Source organism: Eschrichtius robustus, chromosome 11, assembly GCF_028021215.1.
Source record: "Eschrichtius robustus isolate mEscRob2 chromosome 11, mEscRob2.pri, whole genome shotgun sequence".
NCBI classification, from domain to species: Eukaryota; Metazoa; Chordata; class Mammalia; order Artiodactyla; family Eschrichtiidae; genus Eschrichtius; species Eschrichtius robustus.
In genome coordinates this window covers 1747636-1765627 of record NC_090834.1, presented here as the reverse complement: position 1 = coordinate 1765627, position 17992 = coordinate 1747636, and the positions used below count along the sequence as shown (strand labels likewise).

The 17992-nt window shown below is 44.0% G+C and overlaps 1 protein-coding gene across 3 annotated transcripts in view; it reads right to left on the bottom strand.

The window, feature by feature from the left end:
* OPCML (opioid binding protein/cell adhesion molecule like) overlaps positions 1-17763 on the bottom strand; it is a 493523-nt gene extending 475760 nt beyond the window's left edge. For all 3 annotated transcript variants that reach the window (XM_068554748.1, XM_068554749.1, XM_068554747.1), the window contains exon 1: positions 17597-17763. In XM_068554748.1, the coding sequence (XP_068410849.1) occupies positions 17597-17763 (167 nt within the window). The remainder of the gene's footprint in view (positions 1-17596) is intronic.
* Between the last annotated feature and the right edge of the window lie 229 nt (positions 17764-17992).

The window sequence follows — 17992 nt, the reverse complement described above, 5'->3', positions numbered from 1 at the left end:
GCTGGGAACAGGAATCTGTATTCTAAACAATCTTCCTGGCTAACTATGATCCCCAGCCAGGTTTGCCAAGCTTAGAAACTATTAAGATAAATGGGACCAAGGAAAACTGGGAAAGATTGATAGAGGAAGTAACATTTGAGTGGGGCCTGGAAGATACATAAGACCTGCCATGTGTACAAAGAGGTTGGAAAAGAACTTCTCAGGAGGAGAAAGAGCAAATTGCAAATCACTATACAAATAAAAGTTGCTTGTGTTCATTATTACTGTCACCTTTGCTATGATCACAGATATATAAATGTCTGATTGCATCTACACTCAGGAAGGAGATGAGGACAGAGAGATAGATGCAATCTACCTGCCTCCTGTCAAGCAGAATTTATTAACATGCTCTGTTTGTAGAGTGTCACAGGAGGTACTTGAGACAATTAAATTGAAATCCTATTCCTGCTCTCAAGGAACTAACATCCAATTGAAAATAAGTGTGTGTGTGAGAGAGAGAGAGGGAGAGAGAGAGTGCAATAGTGAACAAATCAACTGCGTACCAAAGAGTCAGCTATACCTGTAAAGACTGGTGGCTGGAGTAACTATTTCATTCCACTGTCTTCTTGCTTGCATGATATCTGAAGTCTGTATAATTCTTATCCTCGTTCCTCTCTCCCAACCCACCCCAGCTTCTTTCAACGATCTTTGCCTTTGGATTTCCTCATTTGAATATCACATGCCTAGGTGTAGTCGTTCGGGTATTTATCCTTCTTGGGAATCTGTGAGCCTTCTGGATCTGTCGTTTGGTGCCTGACAATGTTGAGAATTTCTGTCATTATTGTTTCAATTGTTTTTTTTTTTCTTCCTTTCTCTCTTTTCCTTCTGGTAATTCCCATTACATGTGCATTATACCTTTATAGTTTTCCCATAGTTCTTGAATATTCTGTTCTTTTCTTTTCCCAGCCTTTTTTCTCTTTGCCTTTTCAGTTTGGGAAGTTTGCATTGACATATCATCAAGCTCACTGATTCTCTTCTCAGCTGTGTCCACTCTACTAATGAACACATCAAAGTCATTCTTCATTTCTGTAACAATTTTTGTATCATTTCTTTTTGTATTTTCTCTCAGAATTTCCATTTCTATGCTTACATTATCCATCTGTTCTGGCATGTTGTCCCTTTTATCCATTAAAAATGCTCTTAGCATATGAATCATAGTTATTTTAAATTTCTGGTCTGATAATTCCAGATTCCTGCCATATCTCAGTCTGATTCTGATTCTCAGTTTCTCTTCAAACTGTGTTTCATGCCCTTCAGCTAAAGGAGGCTGGAGCTGGGCATTTCACTTGCCCCAGCAGTTCAGGCTCCAGCAAAACCCACCGTGGTTTGACTCTGGTGAAATACTTTCCTTGAGGGCAGCCTTCTGTTAAACAGAGGAGAATCCTCTGGTATATCTCAGAATGGTTACCTCCTCCTGCCAGTTCTCGTATTTTCACCCTGAGAATCTGCTAGGGCTCCTGGACGTGAAACACAGAAGCATGAGCCCCCCAACCCCCAAGGCTCGGCCATCTGGACTTATTTATCAAGTCAGTCCACACTCCATCTCTAGGGATCAATTTCCATTTAAATGTTGCCAGCAGAGTCTGATGATGGCTGTGGTTTGTGCTCACAATAAACTGTGATTCTTTGTATTCACCTGCCTCCAGTTTTCAGGCTGGTGGTTTAGCTTGTGGTCTCAATTCTCTGATGGATGGAAGAAGCACTGTTGATTTTCAGTTTGTTCAGCTTTTCTTCTGGGAGGAGACTGATATTCCAAGCTCCTTATGTGTTGGACCAGAAACCTGAATCTCAATCCATGACTCTCTTGTCCTTTACCCCCATTCTCTTGCTTTCTCTGCTGCAGCCCCTCCTTACTGTTCCTGGGATGTGTCAAGCACATGCTTGCCCTCTGCCCTCACTGTTCCCTTTCCCTGGAACTCTTCCCCCAGACATTTGCCTGGATCACTCCTGCACTTTGTAATCAGTTTTCTGCTCAAATGCCACTTCATCATACAAGCAGTTCTCAACCACAGTAAGGAGAAACAGAGCCACCTGTCTGTCTGGATTCATTTATTTACTTTATCATTCTTCAAAGCACACATCATGATATAACGTTATATCCTATCTTAACATGCTTATCATGTTTGATATTTGTCTTTCTGCCTTGAAATGTAAGCTCTACGATGTCAGAGGCTTGGTCTCTTTTGCTCACCACTGTAAACCTGCTTCTATATCACTCCCGGGAAAATAGCACATGGCATATATAGTGTCCAATAAACAGTTGTTGAATAAAGGGATGGATAAACACATCAATCACCCATGGTCTGAGGGAAGATATATAACTGGCTAATGTAAAAAAAAAAAATTTAAAAAAATGAAAAGATGCTGAATGTTAATTAATCCCCACAGAAATGCAAATTAAAATTTCACAATATACACTACTTCATATACACACTAAAATGGCAAAAAACAAAAACAAAAACAAAACAAAAAACTAAAAAGACCTACAAAGACAAATGTTGGGACTGTGGAGCAGCTGGAGCTCTGAGACATCATTGGTAGGGATGTAAATTGGTATGATAATGCTGGAAAATGGTCTGGCTGTTTCATTAAAGTTAAACCTACACATACCATGTGACTCAATAGTTCTATTCCTAGGTATTTCCTAAAAAAATGAAAATACATTTCCTTATCAAGACTTATACTCAAATATTCATTAAACGAGAAACTATCTTAATATCCATCTACAAGTAAATGGGAAAAGAAACTGTGGTATATCCATAAAATGGAATACTACAGAGCAATCAAAAGGAATGAACTACAAGAAATGACATGCATATATCTCAAATACATTATCCTGAAGAAAAAAAAGTCATATATAAAGAAGTACTCTGCAATAAGGTATTATTCCATTTATATGAAATTATAGAACAAACAAAACTAATCTATGGTGTCAGAAAGGAGACAGATGTCTGCCTAGGGCTGGAGGCTTGACTTCAAGAGGGCACAGCAGAAATGTCAGCAAGATGACAGCCTAGGAAGCTCAAAGCCTTTGTTTACCCACAGAAACACTTAACAAACAACTAGAAACTGAAAATAATAACTTTACAGGGGCTCTGTAAATCAATCAAAGACCACAGAACCTGAGCAAATGCCCAATCCAAAAAAAAAAAAAAAAAAGCATAATTTAAAATGACAATAAATTTCATGGTATTTTTACTCCACCCACCTGCAGCGCAGTACAGTTTGGGGCAGCAGTAGCCTGCACCTCTATTGAAACCAGACACAAAATCAACAGAAGAAAGAAAATAATACAGATTAGAGCAGAGATCAATGATATTGCAAATAGAAAAAAATAAAATCAACAAAACCAAAAGTTAGTGTTTAGAACAAATGAATAAAATTAACAAACCTTTAGCTAGGTTTACTGAGAACAAAAGAAAAAGAAAAAAGAAGGAAGACTCAAAATAAAAATGAAAGAAGGGACCTACAGAAATTGAAAAGATTATAAGAGAGTACTATGAACAATAGTATGTAAGTAAATTGGATAATCAAGGTAAAAGAGATAAATTCCTAGAAAAACACAACCTATTTAAACTAAATCATGAAGAAACAGCAAATCTGAAACAGATATATAATTAGTAAGGAGATTGAATCAGTAATCAAAAATCTTCCAACAATGAAAAGCCCAAGAGCAGCTGGCTTCACTAATGAATTCTACCAAGCATTTAAAGAATTAACAGCAGTCATCCTCAAACCCTTTCAAAAAAATTGGAGAGCTGGGAACACTTCTAAACTCATTCTATGAAGCCAGCATTATCCTAATACCAAAGCCAGAGAAAGACACCACAAGAAAAGGAAACTACACACAATATCCCTTAGGACCACTGAGGCAACAACCCTCAAGGATATACAGTTGACTCTTGAACAACAGGGGGTTAAGGGTGCTGACCCTCTGTGAAGCTGAAAATCTGCATATAATTTATAGTCAGCCCTCCACATGTAAGGTTTGATTCCTCTGTACCTGCGGTTTTGCATCTGTGGATTCAACCACCCACAAAAAATCATGTCGTAACTGTATCATTTACTATTGAAAAAAATCCACATATAAGTAGACTTGTGCATTCAAACCTGTGTTGTTTAAGGGTCAATTGTACTAACAAACTGAATTCAACACGATATTAAAAGATTATATAGCATAAACAAGTGGAATGTATTACTGGAATACAAGGATGGTTGAATACATAAAATCAATCAATGAATATACCATATTAGCAGGATGAAATTTTTTTAAAAAATTAGTTAATTGATGGAGAAAAAGCATTTGACAAAATTCAACACCCTTTTGTGATAAAAACTCAATAAACTAGGAATAGAAGCAAACTACATCACTGTAATAAAGGCCATATATGAAATACCCGTATCTAATATCATACTCATTGTTGAAAAACTAAATATTTCTTTCTAATGTCAGGAACAAGGCAAGGATGCCTGCTTTCATCACTTCTATTTATACAGTACTAGAAGTCCTAGCCAGGGTAATTAGGCAAAAAAAAAATCTAAAAGGCATCCAAATTGGAAAGGAAGAAGTAAAATCATCTCTGTTTGCATATGACATAATCTTAAATTCAAGAAATCCTAAAGATTCCACAAGAAATTGTTAGAACTAATAAATGAATTCAGCAAAATTATAGAATAAAAAATCAACACATAAAAATCAGTTGTATTTCTATGCACTAGCAATGAACAATCCAAAAAGGAAATTAAGAGGCAATTCAATTTATAATAACATTAAAAATACTAGGAATAAACTTAAACAAGGCGAAAGACTTGTACACTGGAAACTACAAAATGTTTCTGAAAGAAATTAAAGACAAAACTTAATGGAAAGACATGCCATGTTGATGGACTGAAAGACTTAAAATTATTAAGCTGTCAATATTACTTTAAGCTATCTACACCTTCAGTGCAATCCTTATTAACACTCCAGTGATTTTTTTTTTTTGCAGAAATAGAAAAGTTCATCCTAAAATGCATATGAAATCTCAAGGGATCCCAAATAGCTAAAACAATCTTGAAAAGTAAAGTAAAAAGTCTCACACTCCTGATTTCAAAACCTACTATAAAGCTGCAATAATCAAAACAGTATGGTCCTGGCATAAAGACAGACATAGACCAATGGAATAGAATAGAGATCACAGAAATAAACCAGGTATATATGTTCAAAAGAATTTCAAAAGGAGTGAGAAGCCCAATGAGGAAAAGATAATCTTTTCAACAAACGGTGCTGGGAAAACTGAATATCCACATGCAATAAAATTAACTCGGACTCTTTCCTTACACCATATACAAAAACTAACTCAAAAAGGAACAAAGGGGCTTCCCTGGTGGCGCAGTGGTTGAGAATCTGCCTGCTAATGCAGGGGACACGGGTTTGAGCCCTGGTCTGGGAAGATCCCACATGCCACGGAGCAACTAGGGCCGTGAGCCACAACTACTGAGCCTGCGCGTCTGGAGCCTGTGCTCTGCAACAAGAGAGGCCACAATAGTTAGAGGCCCACGCACCGCGATGAAGAGTGGCCCCCACTTGCCGCAACTAGAGAAAGCCCTAGCACAGAAACGAAGACCCAACATAGCAATCAATCAATCAATAAATAAACCTTAAAAAAAAAAAAAAAAGGAACAAAGATCTAAATGTAAGGGTTAAAACATAAAACTCTTCTAAGAAAAAACAGGGGAAAAGCTATCATATCTGATAAAATATTAATATTCAGAATATATCAAGAATTCTTATAACTCAACAACAACAACACAAAAGACTAACAACCTGATTAAATATGGACAATCAATTGAATAGACATTTCTCTAAAGAACATACATAAACGGGCATTAAAGCACATCACTAATCATTAGGAAAATGCAAATCAAAACCACAATGAGATAAAACACTTCACATCCATTAATATGGCTATTATAAAAAAAATTGAAAATAACAAGTGTTGGCAAGGATGTAGAAAAATTGGAACCCTTATGCATTGCTGAAGGGGATGTAAAGTGGTGCAGCCACTATGGAAAATGGTATGGTGGTTCCTCAAAATTATACAGAATTACCACATGATCCATTTCTAGGTATATAAAATCCCATTTCTGGGAATATACCAAAAGAATTGAAAGCAGGGACTTGAACAGATATTTGTACATCCATGTTCATAGCAGCATTATTCATAGTAGCAACCCAAGCGTCCATTGACAAATAAATGAATAAATGGTGGTATAAACTTACAGTGGAATATGTTTCAGCCTTAAGAAGGAAGGAAATCCTGACACATGCTACACTGATGAACCTTGAAGACATTAAGCTAAGTGAAATAGGGCAGCCATGAAAGGACAAATACTGTATGATCCCACGTATATGAGGTCTCTAGTGCAGTCAAATTCATAGAGACAGAAAGTAGAATGGTGGCTGCCAGAGGCAATGGGGAGGGGGAGAATGGGGTGTTGGTGTTTAATGGGAACAGAGTTCCAGTTTAGAAAAATGAAAAAGGGTCTGGAGACGGACGGCTGCTGCACGTAACGTGAATGTATTTAATGGCACAGAACTGTATACTTAAAAGTGGTTAAGATGGTAAATTTCATGTCATGCACATTTGACCACAAAAAAAGAGAGGGCAGAGAGGAACTCTTTGAGGGTGATAAAAAATATTCTATACCTTTTAGAGTGGTGGTTGCATGGTTGAATGTGAATGCCCAAGTCTGTCTAAGTGGACACAGAATATAGTGCATTCTATGCAAATTCCCTCCTCCCCTCCTCCCTCTTCTCCCTCTCTCTCCTTTCTCCCCCACTTCCTGATCTATGGGCCCTTTATTCTGCTAATATATTCGCTAGATGTGAGTGTTTAAAGAGGAGACTCTGGGATTGATTCAACTTTATAATTTCCACGCCACCTAGAACAGGGCTTGGCATAGAGAAGTCAATAAAAGCTGGTTGTTTAAATTGTGAATTCAGTAACTTACATTTTTTAAAACATTCATGCTAATGTTTATCACGAACCTGCTACACCGGACTTTAAGCTCTTACAAACTTGATGCCATGTATTCCTCCCCAACAACCCAGCGAAGTGAGCATATAGCGTCCCAACCCTTTTTTTTTAAATCAGGAAATTGAGGCTTAGAGAAACTTGGTCACTTGTCTGACCACGTTCAGCCAGTAAGTACCAGAGCTGGGATTTGAACAGACTCTTCTTGACTGCAAAGTCTGTGTCTTAACCCCTCGACAGGGGTTATACTTCATCCTACATTTCACTAAGCATCCATTGAATAGCCAATTGTAAACTAAGCATATAATCAAGAGGATCCTGTAAACTGTTCCCACCGCACACGTACAGCATGATACATGCTTCCAAGATGTATTCAAGGACCTCACAGTGAGGGCTCATCACAGAAACCACCACATTTCACATGGCCAAGGAAATGAGTCCACAAATCCCTTCATCCTGAGATGCCCTCTGCAATTTTAGAAGACTGCTCTCATTGATTTGTTTCCATTCCCTAGAGTTTGCAGATGTACTTCCAGAATATGCCATCCTCTATTTTGTAACCTTAATAAAAAGGGAGGAGGCTGGTATACCTCCCTTGTAACTGCTCAGCATCTCCTGACAGTGGCCTTAAGAATAGTGTGAAATTCACAAATACTGCAATTATAATAAGCAGGAGGAGACAGGACAAGTTAAATACCAACTATCTAGGGAGAGATCATTATCTCAACTAGGACTCAAATGCCAGAATCTCTGGCTGTAATGTCAGTGACTTCCCAATTGTTTAAAAATGGATATTCTTAAAAATGAGATTATCTTCATTAGAAAAAGCAGGGGTGTGTGTGCGTGTGTATGTGTGTGTTTGTGTGTGTGAGAGAGAAAGAGGGGGACACACAGAGAGATAGAGATAAAGGACACACATCCATCTTTTCAACAAACTTGGAGCGCCCACCACGTGTTAGGTGTTGTACTGGACGCTGGGACACAAAGATGGAGAGAGGGTATTAATACATTTAACAAAAGTCATGGAAGCAGTACAAACAACAGCAGGGAGAGGGGTATTTTTAGGGATGGCCTAGAAAGCGCAGGACAGCACAAATATGAACCCCATTATTCCCTCCTCCTACACAGGTGCCTTACGGTCACGTATGTGAACGTGAGCATGGCCTCTCCAATAACACACCTGACTGACACATTTCCTTGTGAAACACATGCTGGCTTTTTTTTTTAATCCATCACGGTGAGTTCCAAACAGCAAGCAAGAATCCCTACGCTGTGATGGCATCAGTTGTAACCAATCCCAGTCAAGGTGGACGATATCTGATAGGGCAACCCATATACCTAATGACGAAGAATAAATGGTTTACCAGCAGAAGAGCAAGTGTGACTTGGCTGAGCCCTCACCTGCCTCCTGCACATAAGGTGGTCTCCTAAAGGGACATTCTGGTGGGCAGGCAAAGAGTAAGCTCTGGGAAGTCCCTGAACCCGGAGGCCGAGAGGAGTGGGGGAAAGCGTGGAGCTGGGCTCTTGGAGGAGAGGCTCTTACAGAACAAGGTGGGACTCCTGATCACCCAGGGCCTGGGGTAGGGGCAACACAGAGGAGCAGGACATGGACCAGGGCTCAGTGACAAGAAGGGGGTCTCCAGCTGCAGGGAAGGTGGGAACCAAGGGTCAGAAAGAGCCCAGTTCCAGCAGCAAGAGAGAACCTGAGCCCTAAACTGCTTGTGCCTGGCCTTAGGATGGACGCTGCAAGCCTGTGCGTGTGTGGTCCCGTGATCCAGACAGTCAGGGGTGGAGACACTTGCACAGCAGAGCCTGGCGGGTGGGACACGGCCACTTCCTTCCCCCTCTCCTTCCTCTACCTTGGAGTCAGGAACGCCACCTTAGGCTACTTTGTCCTCACCTGTGCAGAGCCTTTGTCTTCCTTCAACTCTTCCTGATGCCTTGGGAAAGTCTCTCCTCTTTTCTTTCCATTTTTGTCTTTCGTTTCCTTGATATGTCTTCCTTGCTTTATTAATACTTATTAAACTATCCCGAATCATTAGCGAGGAGGCAAATGAACACTTGAATCAAATAAAAGGGAAGCTCTGCATCTTAAAATTAAATTTGGCAACAACAGAAACAATAATACAAACTCCAAAACTTTTGAAAGTACTCAGAAATGTCTTTGGGAAAATGTTTCCATATTATCTTCCTGTAATTATGCCTACTTTTCTTTAGCACCGGCATTCGCGATAAACAGAAAATTATAGTATTCGTTTTTTTCCCCTCTTTTGCGTAATTACTTCTACAACAACATTGTTTTCTATCATTCTTCATTGCTGGTCTATAGCATTTTGGGTAATTATGAGTTAAATTATCTTCTGTAGGCTAGCCAGAAAACTTAACAACCACTTAAAACATGCTGTATTTCTATTATGCAATGGAAACTTGATTAATCGAGATGCCATAAATCTTCAGACCCAGTGGAAATGTTTAACATTCAAAACTAAGTTTTAAACATTGTATTGATCAGCACTCTTACGGAAGCCAGGTCAAGTCCTTCAGCATATCTTTGATTTAAGCAAAATGTACCATCTCCAGGGAAGAGGAAGCCACAAGGGGTCAGGCAGCTTCCTGTAGAGTATGAGTCAACCGCAAGGTGAGCAAGGGGGTCTGTGCCCGCTGTTGCCACACGCTTGACAGTTTAAACTAAAATATGAGCATAAAGATGGGGAGAGGGGATTACGAAACGACTTGCATTTTAGGATTTAAAAACATACGGCTTCTCATCTTTCCATCCTTCCACGCGGATCACTCGATTCCTCACAGTTCTCGGAGAAACGTTCTGGCACTGGTGTCCTTGTCATCATTTACCTGCTGGCTTTGTCTTGTCTGCAGGGTCCTTGGAGATACTGCACGTGCTGTGAGAGGTCACGTACACACCCGGAGGGCGCAGCATTTAGGACAGGGTCAAAGCTAGGGGCACTATGATCTTCCGACAGCACACACGGTGGGCGGGACCCTCCTGAGGCTTCACCTTGTTCGAGGTTCGCAGGTGCATGATTTCCGGCCCCAGGAGACAGAGCAGCATTTGCTGGCGTGCAGGTGAGGGGAGTGAATCACTGCTCAGGGCAGGACAGCAGACAGCTACAGCCCTCAACCCAATGCGGATTTCCTGACCTCTGCTCAAATACAGGTCCCAGGAACAGAGAGGGGGCGTTTGTTTGTTCTGCTTGCAGCTCATGGAAACTTTCTCTGTTCTCTCTATCTGGGAGGGGGTACTATAAAACTCAGAAGAAGAAAAACAGGCATTCTAAGAACAAATGCAGACTCTGACACATAATGACCGTGTGACCAAAAGGCAAGCATCTTAACTTTCTAAACCTCATTCTCCTAGTCTATAAATTGGGGATCAAACGGGAACAAAATTCGCCACCCCACAATGTTTCTGGCATGTGGATTATGTCAAGTTGAAAACAGTCAAGGCCCAAAAGAGTCAGGAAGAAACTGCCATTCTGCCAAACTGCCTGAAGAATCTATAGATAGAGGGCCTGTTACAGGAATAGAGCATCACAACAGATGTCTGCCAGGTGTGGTGGGGAAACTCCCAGAAATCAGAGCCCATTCTGTGTCAATATCTGCCTGGCCCAGCAAACATTTATTTACCAAACATTTGCTTTTCCATCTCCACGTGAAGTGCCTTCCCCCACTTAGAAGTCCCAAACCTCTACCCCCAACACCCTCTTTTCTCTTCAGCTGAAGATGGTATTTAGGGTGAGGGTTTTGGCCATTTTGTTGAGTTATTCAGTTCTCCTGGGTCTCTTCCATATATACGTTATTAAACTTTTGTTTGATTTTATCCTGTTCATCTGTCTCATTTAAATTTAATTCTTAGACCAGCCAGAAGACCCTAGAAAGGTAGAAGAAAATGTCTTCCTCCCTGACAGGATCATAATATTCTGAAAATTACATGAAACAATAAGTAACTGTCCTGGCACCTGACACATAGTCAATCACGGATAATAGAGTTTGTGTTTAAACCTCCACCCCAATCCCGCCACCCCACAGATTTTACTGAAGGGTCTGTGGTGTGATCCTGTAGGAAAAGTGGCACCAGGCTCAAACAGCTCCTTTCTCTAACCTTCTCTACCAAGGAAATGGCACACAGACGGAGGCAGGGTAAGTGCTGAGCTGCAGAAACATCACAACTTCAGTTTTCACACCTTAAAAAGGATGCACCAGGTGGTACCAGAAGTTCCAGGAAGGTATCATTGCTGGGGGGTGGGGAAGGACGTAGCAGGCAGCCTCCCCCCACAGCCATGCCACCTTCCTCCCCAACTCATCTGGACCCAACATCAGCAAAAGCATCTTCCTGCAGGGAAAATAATAAATAAATGAATGAACCTGAAATAGTCTGGGGCTGTCTTGAGCAGATTGAAAAAAAAAAAAAAAAAAATCAAGAAAGGTTAACACTTAGTTCCTAACTTATCAGACAACGCACATTTCTGCCAGCCCTAAGCGTGTCACTCCATAATTCCCTCTTCTCACCTCAGGACCGTGAAGACGCTTCCCATTAATAATAACGTTAAAAGTCCTCCCTTGGGAAGGTCAGGTGGGACCGAGGTGGCCCCTCCTGTCCGCTGCATCTCACCGCTGGAACCCATCAGGTCTGGGACACATGCTGCTCAGCCCTGCTCATTCCAATCCCACACACACACACGCTGCCAGAGGCAGCTGTACGGTGAGCACAGTAGGAAGACCAAGGGCACGGCCCCTTTTTAGAATGACAGGACTAAACTCAACCCAAGGGCCAAATTTGCTTAAAGGCCAAAAAATGAACAAGAGGGCTTACATAAGAGCTGTTAAGCTGTCTAGAGCAGGGGTCCCCAACCCCCAGACCACAGACAGGTACCGGGGTCCATGGCCCGTTAGGAACCGGGCCGCATGGCAGGAGGTGAGTGGCGGGCGAGCGAGGGAAGCTTCATCTGTATCTACAGCCGCTCCCCATCGCTTGCATTACTGCCTGAGCTCTGCCTCCTGTCAGCAGTATGTATGGCGAGTTGTATCATTATCTCATTATATATTACAATGTAATAATGATAGAAATAAAGCGCACGATACACGTAATGCGCTGGAATCATCCCGAAACCATCCCCCCCACCCCAGTCTGTGGAATAGTTGTCTTCCACGAAACTGGTCCCTGGTGCCAAAAAGTTTGGGGACCGCTGGTCTAGAGCAATGCAGAAAGTCACTGAGCATGTATCCTGACTGCTTTAAAACTCCTCCTCCCATCCCTGGCTCTGGCACGTGGCGTGTGGCCCGTGTGCTGGGGAGGCAAACACATGCCTACCAATCATTGACTTGACAGTGTCAGCCCAGCCAGTCAGGCCTGCTGACCCCCGCTGTTCCCAATGCGGGACACGCCCACCTCCCGGTCTGCCCCACTCCGTCCTTGCTCTGTGTCTCCTCTCGTCTACAGAAGGCAGGTCTCCGCAGGAATGCCCTCCCTTCCAAGTCCATTACTCTGCTGCTGCTAAGAAGCCTCTTTTGGCTCTGCCGCGCCACTCCTGCCTTGCCCTCAGGGATGGTGAAACCTTCTGCATGGTTTCAGATCAGATGCGGACCGCTGGCGGACCCAACTGTTCCCCGTGACAAGTGATTTCCGCAGAATTCAAGGCCCTCAGGCCTCCAAGGGCTCTAACCGACCACCTGCCTGAATGCCCGGCACCATATTTTGAAGAAAATGAAACCCTGTAGCTGTAAGCACTTCATCACTGCAGAGGTAACTCCATTATAAGAGACTGAGCCCCTTTTTGATGGATTAGAGCATTCAGCCAAGACTTATTATTGAATCCTCAGTAGGCATGACGATGTCTGTACCCAATGCCTAGGACGTGGCCGCTGACCCCCGACTCTCACAGCCCAGCCACGCCCACTCGTAGGTCACAGGCCCACAGTGTGCACCCGTCAGAACAAAGATCTACAGCAGGGGTTACTGGGCCTCAGATGAGGGTGAATCCTGACCAGCGCAGGAAGCGGGATGCTGAATGGAACTGGGAAAGGACCAAGAATTCTAAAGGTCCGTACGGGGGCGGGGCGAGTGGGGATGAGAAAGGAAACTGGAAAGAATGGAGAGTATTACAGGTCGTCACTGGGGTTCTCTTTAGCTCCTGTAACAACCTGCACGTGTGTTTTGCTTTACAGCCAGCAGAATAATGCCATCCACTCCATCTCCCAGATGCCACAGACGGAGCAGATACTGTTTCCAAGTGTACACTAAGGAAGTGAAGTGCTCAACATCATGTAGCCAGTGAGGGATGGAGTAAGAATCAAACCCAGGTGAGTGTCCAGGCCCCTGAGCCCCGTGTTCTTTCTCGGGCACTACGGCAGCCGTGAGTGGTAAGGTCCACGCACACATGTAGGGGACACGTAAGTGTGGGCAGGGCCACTGGAGACCAGCCTTGCTCAGATGCTCTGGGTCAGGAAAGGGCTCTGGGGCAGTGGTTCTTAGCATGAGAAATAGTGGAAGAGATCTTCAATATGCCCACACCTATGCCCAACTCCAGACATTTTGCTTTCATTGGTCTGGGATCCTGACTGTGGAACGTCTAAAAAGCATCTCAGGTAACTCCAGGGCAGCCTGGGTTAGCAGTGCAGCTGGAGGGGCCCTGCAAGGACTTGCACTTGGTTCGGTGTCCGTGTCTCCATCTTCCCAGGCCAAGAGCGAAGCCTTTGCACTAATGCAAGTCCATATTCAGGTTAGGCAACTTAAATGCTGAAATGCGCATGCTGTGGCCTTGTTTGGAATAACCTGGCAGCTAGTCTGAATTTTCTAATTTACACAAAAAGGAAAGCTGCCGACGGGTAAGTGCAAAAGACAGGAAAACACGCAGGCACATGACAGGACACCGTCCCTGGGAGCCCGACCGCCCCAGGGGCTTTGGCAACATCCTGCTACTCAGCTTCTTCCTTGGCAGTAGTTAACCCTCAAATACTTGGTTCCAAAGGGATTAGCTCAGAATTCCAAATGAAAATGCAAGGGTATTTTAGAAGAGAGTTCCTAAGCATAATCCCAGATCAGCAAACCTGGATCGGCAAAACTGATTATCCTGCCATACTAAAAAAAATTAAAAGAAAAAAAAAACCCCACCCAGGTTGCTGGTGGAAACTTTTCCCATTTAGTGGAACAATTAGAGCAACAACTCTCACCTCCACCCTACTGCACCCCCCTCAGAATGCTCGTGGACACGCATGATGTGGTCCCACTGAGGAACCAAAGCCCATTTAGAGAAGATTGAGGTCCAGGAAGAAAACACATCTGGTGATCGTCATGTAACTGAAATAGCCTAATAGACACCAGCTGACCACACTGAACATTCTGGGCTCCTTTCCTGACGTGGGCAATGATTCAGACACAGGACTTCTAGATACTTGTCATATCTAATCTAATGGAAAGGCACAGAACATTTTTAACCCAACAGCAGATAATTGTCATGAAATGATTCTGGCCAAGAGGGTCCATTTATAATAATGAATTCAAATCCGATTCATAGGAGCTATAATTCAGACACTGTGAATATCACCTTCATTTTCCATATCATCTCTCTTCCAAGAAGGCAAATAATTCCAGTCACGTAATTATTTTTACTTTTCAAGTAGCCCTGTGAAGTAGTTATGAGGAAGATAATATTGCCTCATTTACATAAAATGAGTTTCATCCACATTCAAAACTTCAGTGTTGTCTCTGGCACCTCACTTCCTAGCATCCCTCAATGCAATCAAAGACCTAGCACCACAAATCATGCCTCCAAGGAAGGAGATCATCCTTCTCTAAGCCGGGCAACGTCTCACTGTGAATTTCAAAGGAGGATCCAGCTTTCTCGATTCTTTTGCCTCTCCTAGTCGGTCTCTGGCCTCCTATGTGACTTCATTCAAGATTTAGAAACAGGCTTGGGATACCTGGATCCAGGGCAGCCACATTTGAAAAGACCTTCTGTGGCTGATGAGCCTGGGGATCATTCAGTTTTTTCATCGCCTTCTGAGCATTTGGTGCATTCGGAACACTAAATTCCCAAACACTGAATGCCCAAAGGTATACCTTTCAGGAGACTAAAGAGTGGCCGCCGTTAAGAATTACAATTTTTAGAAGCAAAAAAACAACCCAAAATGATACATCTATTTGGGGTTGAGGTCATGGACTTCCAGAGACGGGAAGCAGCGGACGCCCCCTCTGAGTCCTGACAAACAAGATTTTCATTGAGACGGGCACACAGCTGTGGAGCCAAGAAACCAAAGGAGCACGGAAAACAGAAGCGGAGAGATGGAGACCCCCAGAGATCTGCAGGAGCTATTTATGTTATTTTAAGAAACACTGTGATAGTAGTGAAACCAGAACCTTAAAAATCAGGAAATAGTAAGCATTAAGTGATGAAAGCAAAGACAGAAAGATGAGAATGAACAGCGTGCAAAAATATATAAAATGGAGATATCCGATAAAAACAAAGGAAGACGTAATAAAAGAGAAGAACATGAGAGGTAACAGAAAGAGGATAAGGAAGGATTAAAATGGGAACAATGCACTGAATTTCTCTATTTCAGGGCAAATTATACAGAAGTTGAGAGGCAAAATTAACATAAGACGTGCTTACTTTTTAAGAAATAAAGCATGCCATCAGGTAACAGATAACAGTTATACTCAAATACGTAAGGCTTTTTTCTTTTTTTCTCCACAAAGCACAAAAAAGCAACTATTCAGCTTTCCCTTTTTTATTCCCATGCCCATCATGAAGCCCAGCTGCTAAACATTAGAACTGAAGATCATGAAAACAGGCCAGCAGCTAATAAAAAAAAGGCAGATCAAAGCTGGCCCTCTGCTGGTGGAACTATCTTATTGCATCCCAACAGCAGAAAGCTCCAGTTTTTAAGTTTCTGGTTTAACTTTCAGAGGCAAGAAGAGGACAGAGGATTCTGGAAAGTTCCGCACTGAGGCCTCATTCAATGCTGGGACTCTCTGTCCCTGGTAATAGTTTGGAGGATGAAGAGAGGTGCGTGGCAGCATCAAAATCCCTTCACACCTACCACCATTTCCCCACATTTCCTTAGTTAACACGCACTGTAGCCCCGCTGCTACTCCTCTCTTTGAGCAGACTGGCCCGCTGCACACGTGCCTCTCAGGGCATGGACCCCCAGGATTTCTCTAAGGCAAGGAAGTAGGCATGTTACACTCCCTCTAGTCTGGGACCGGCTGAGGGGTGCCCACATGCCCAGAGGGTTTCCCTCCTGCTGTCTAGAGAGGAGGTCTGTCTCCATCCTCTTTTTTCTCTCTCCTCCTGGGGCCCCCATGCACCAGCAGACAGAGTTCTAGGACTTGTCCTCGAGCTCAAAAGAAGACTCAACTGAGGACCATCCAAAGTGGCAAGAATTAACCCTAATGCCTGGGCTTAGGTAGGAAGAGCGGGAGGCCTTTCTTTCCTTCCCCGGGGAGAGGCTTGTCCAGATGGAGAGGGTTCAACCAAGGAAGTCAAGGGAAGAACAGGAAGGCAGCCCCACCCTCATGCATTCCTTGGAGAAGCCAGGCTTCTTGGTTGCAGAATCTGGGGCACGATGTTTTATTTCCACCGTAACCATCAAAGTCACAGACAGGGCAAATGCATTCACCCTGTGTACACTGTGAGCAGAGTTAAGCTGGGATGTCCCTGAATCGGTCTCCGAGGACCAGAGCTGCCTCATTAAAGGGATAAAAGATGATATCTGCTGAGGTGGTGGAAAGTCGTGGCTGCATTTTTATTAAAGTCTCTGCTGCAGCAGGCCTGGTCCCCAGAGGTTCATATTCCAAGAAGCTCCACCCCTCTGCCTGGAGCACGTAAGTGATGCTCTGTAACTCATTAAGGTAAAACAAAAAGCTTTCCTATTGTGCTTTTCACACAGGAGTGTTGTTGCATAAAAGCTACATGTTTCCTCTCCCTGGCCTGAGCCTGCAAAGATAAAACTGCCCTCATAATCTATAATAGGGGCCCCCAGAGCACCACACGGGGCTGGCAAGGATGGCTGCCTCTTAAGCAAACTCATAAAGGGCCACGCGGCCCAGCAACAGCAATTCCAGAGCCTGAAATTTCAGGTATCGCTCTGACAGAGACCAGCCAGCCCGTTGGGCGGACTACCCTGCCTCATCACATACCTCCCGGGCTGTAAGACGGGCCGCCAGAGTACCAGTGATCTCGGGCTAAACCCCCAGTATATTTCAATGCCAGGGCTCTCATCCCGGGGCCAAGGCAAAAGTGAGTCTAGCCACGTCATGGCCTCGCAGATACATGGAGCCCCAAGCATGGACTCAGGGCTCACTCCTAAGATCCGGAACCAGAAAAGCCACAGCAAATGACAAAGCTGTCCAGGAGAATGGGTGCTAGCTGCCACAGAACGCCAAGTGGGCACCTCTTGGGCCTGCAAAAGGCCCTCTCCCACGCTCCAATCCCCCACGCAAGTCTCCGGTTCTCTCTCGCTCGCCCCTTCCCACGGAGTCACATCCGAGGGGCTCAGGCCCCCGCCGAAGTACAGCTCCCTACCTGAGGGTGGCGCTCTCCCCCTGCCGGACCGTCACGTTGTCCATCGCTTTGGGGAAGGTGGCATCTCCGCTGCGCACGGGCACTCCTGTGGGTACAAGGAACAGCAGCCTGAGAGACACGACCACGAGGCACTTCCAGGGCAGGAACAGGTACCCACAGACCCCCATCCTCGACGGCCACAACTTCCCAGAACTCCGGCAGCCGCTCGGTCCTCGTCCCCCGCCCCGCACACCGGCGGGTCTCAGGCAGCCGCGTGGGGAGGGAGGAAGGGGCTGGAACCAGCCAGCAGCAGAGAGGGGGAAGCAGAAGCGGACGGAGTCCAGGCTCTCCCGACTCTAATGATTCTTCCTCAAATCCTGCCTCGGCTTTCCAGCCTGGCAGAACCAGATGCCCCCT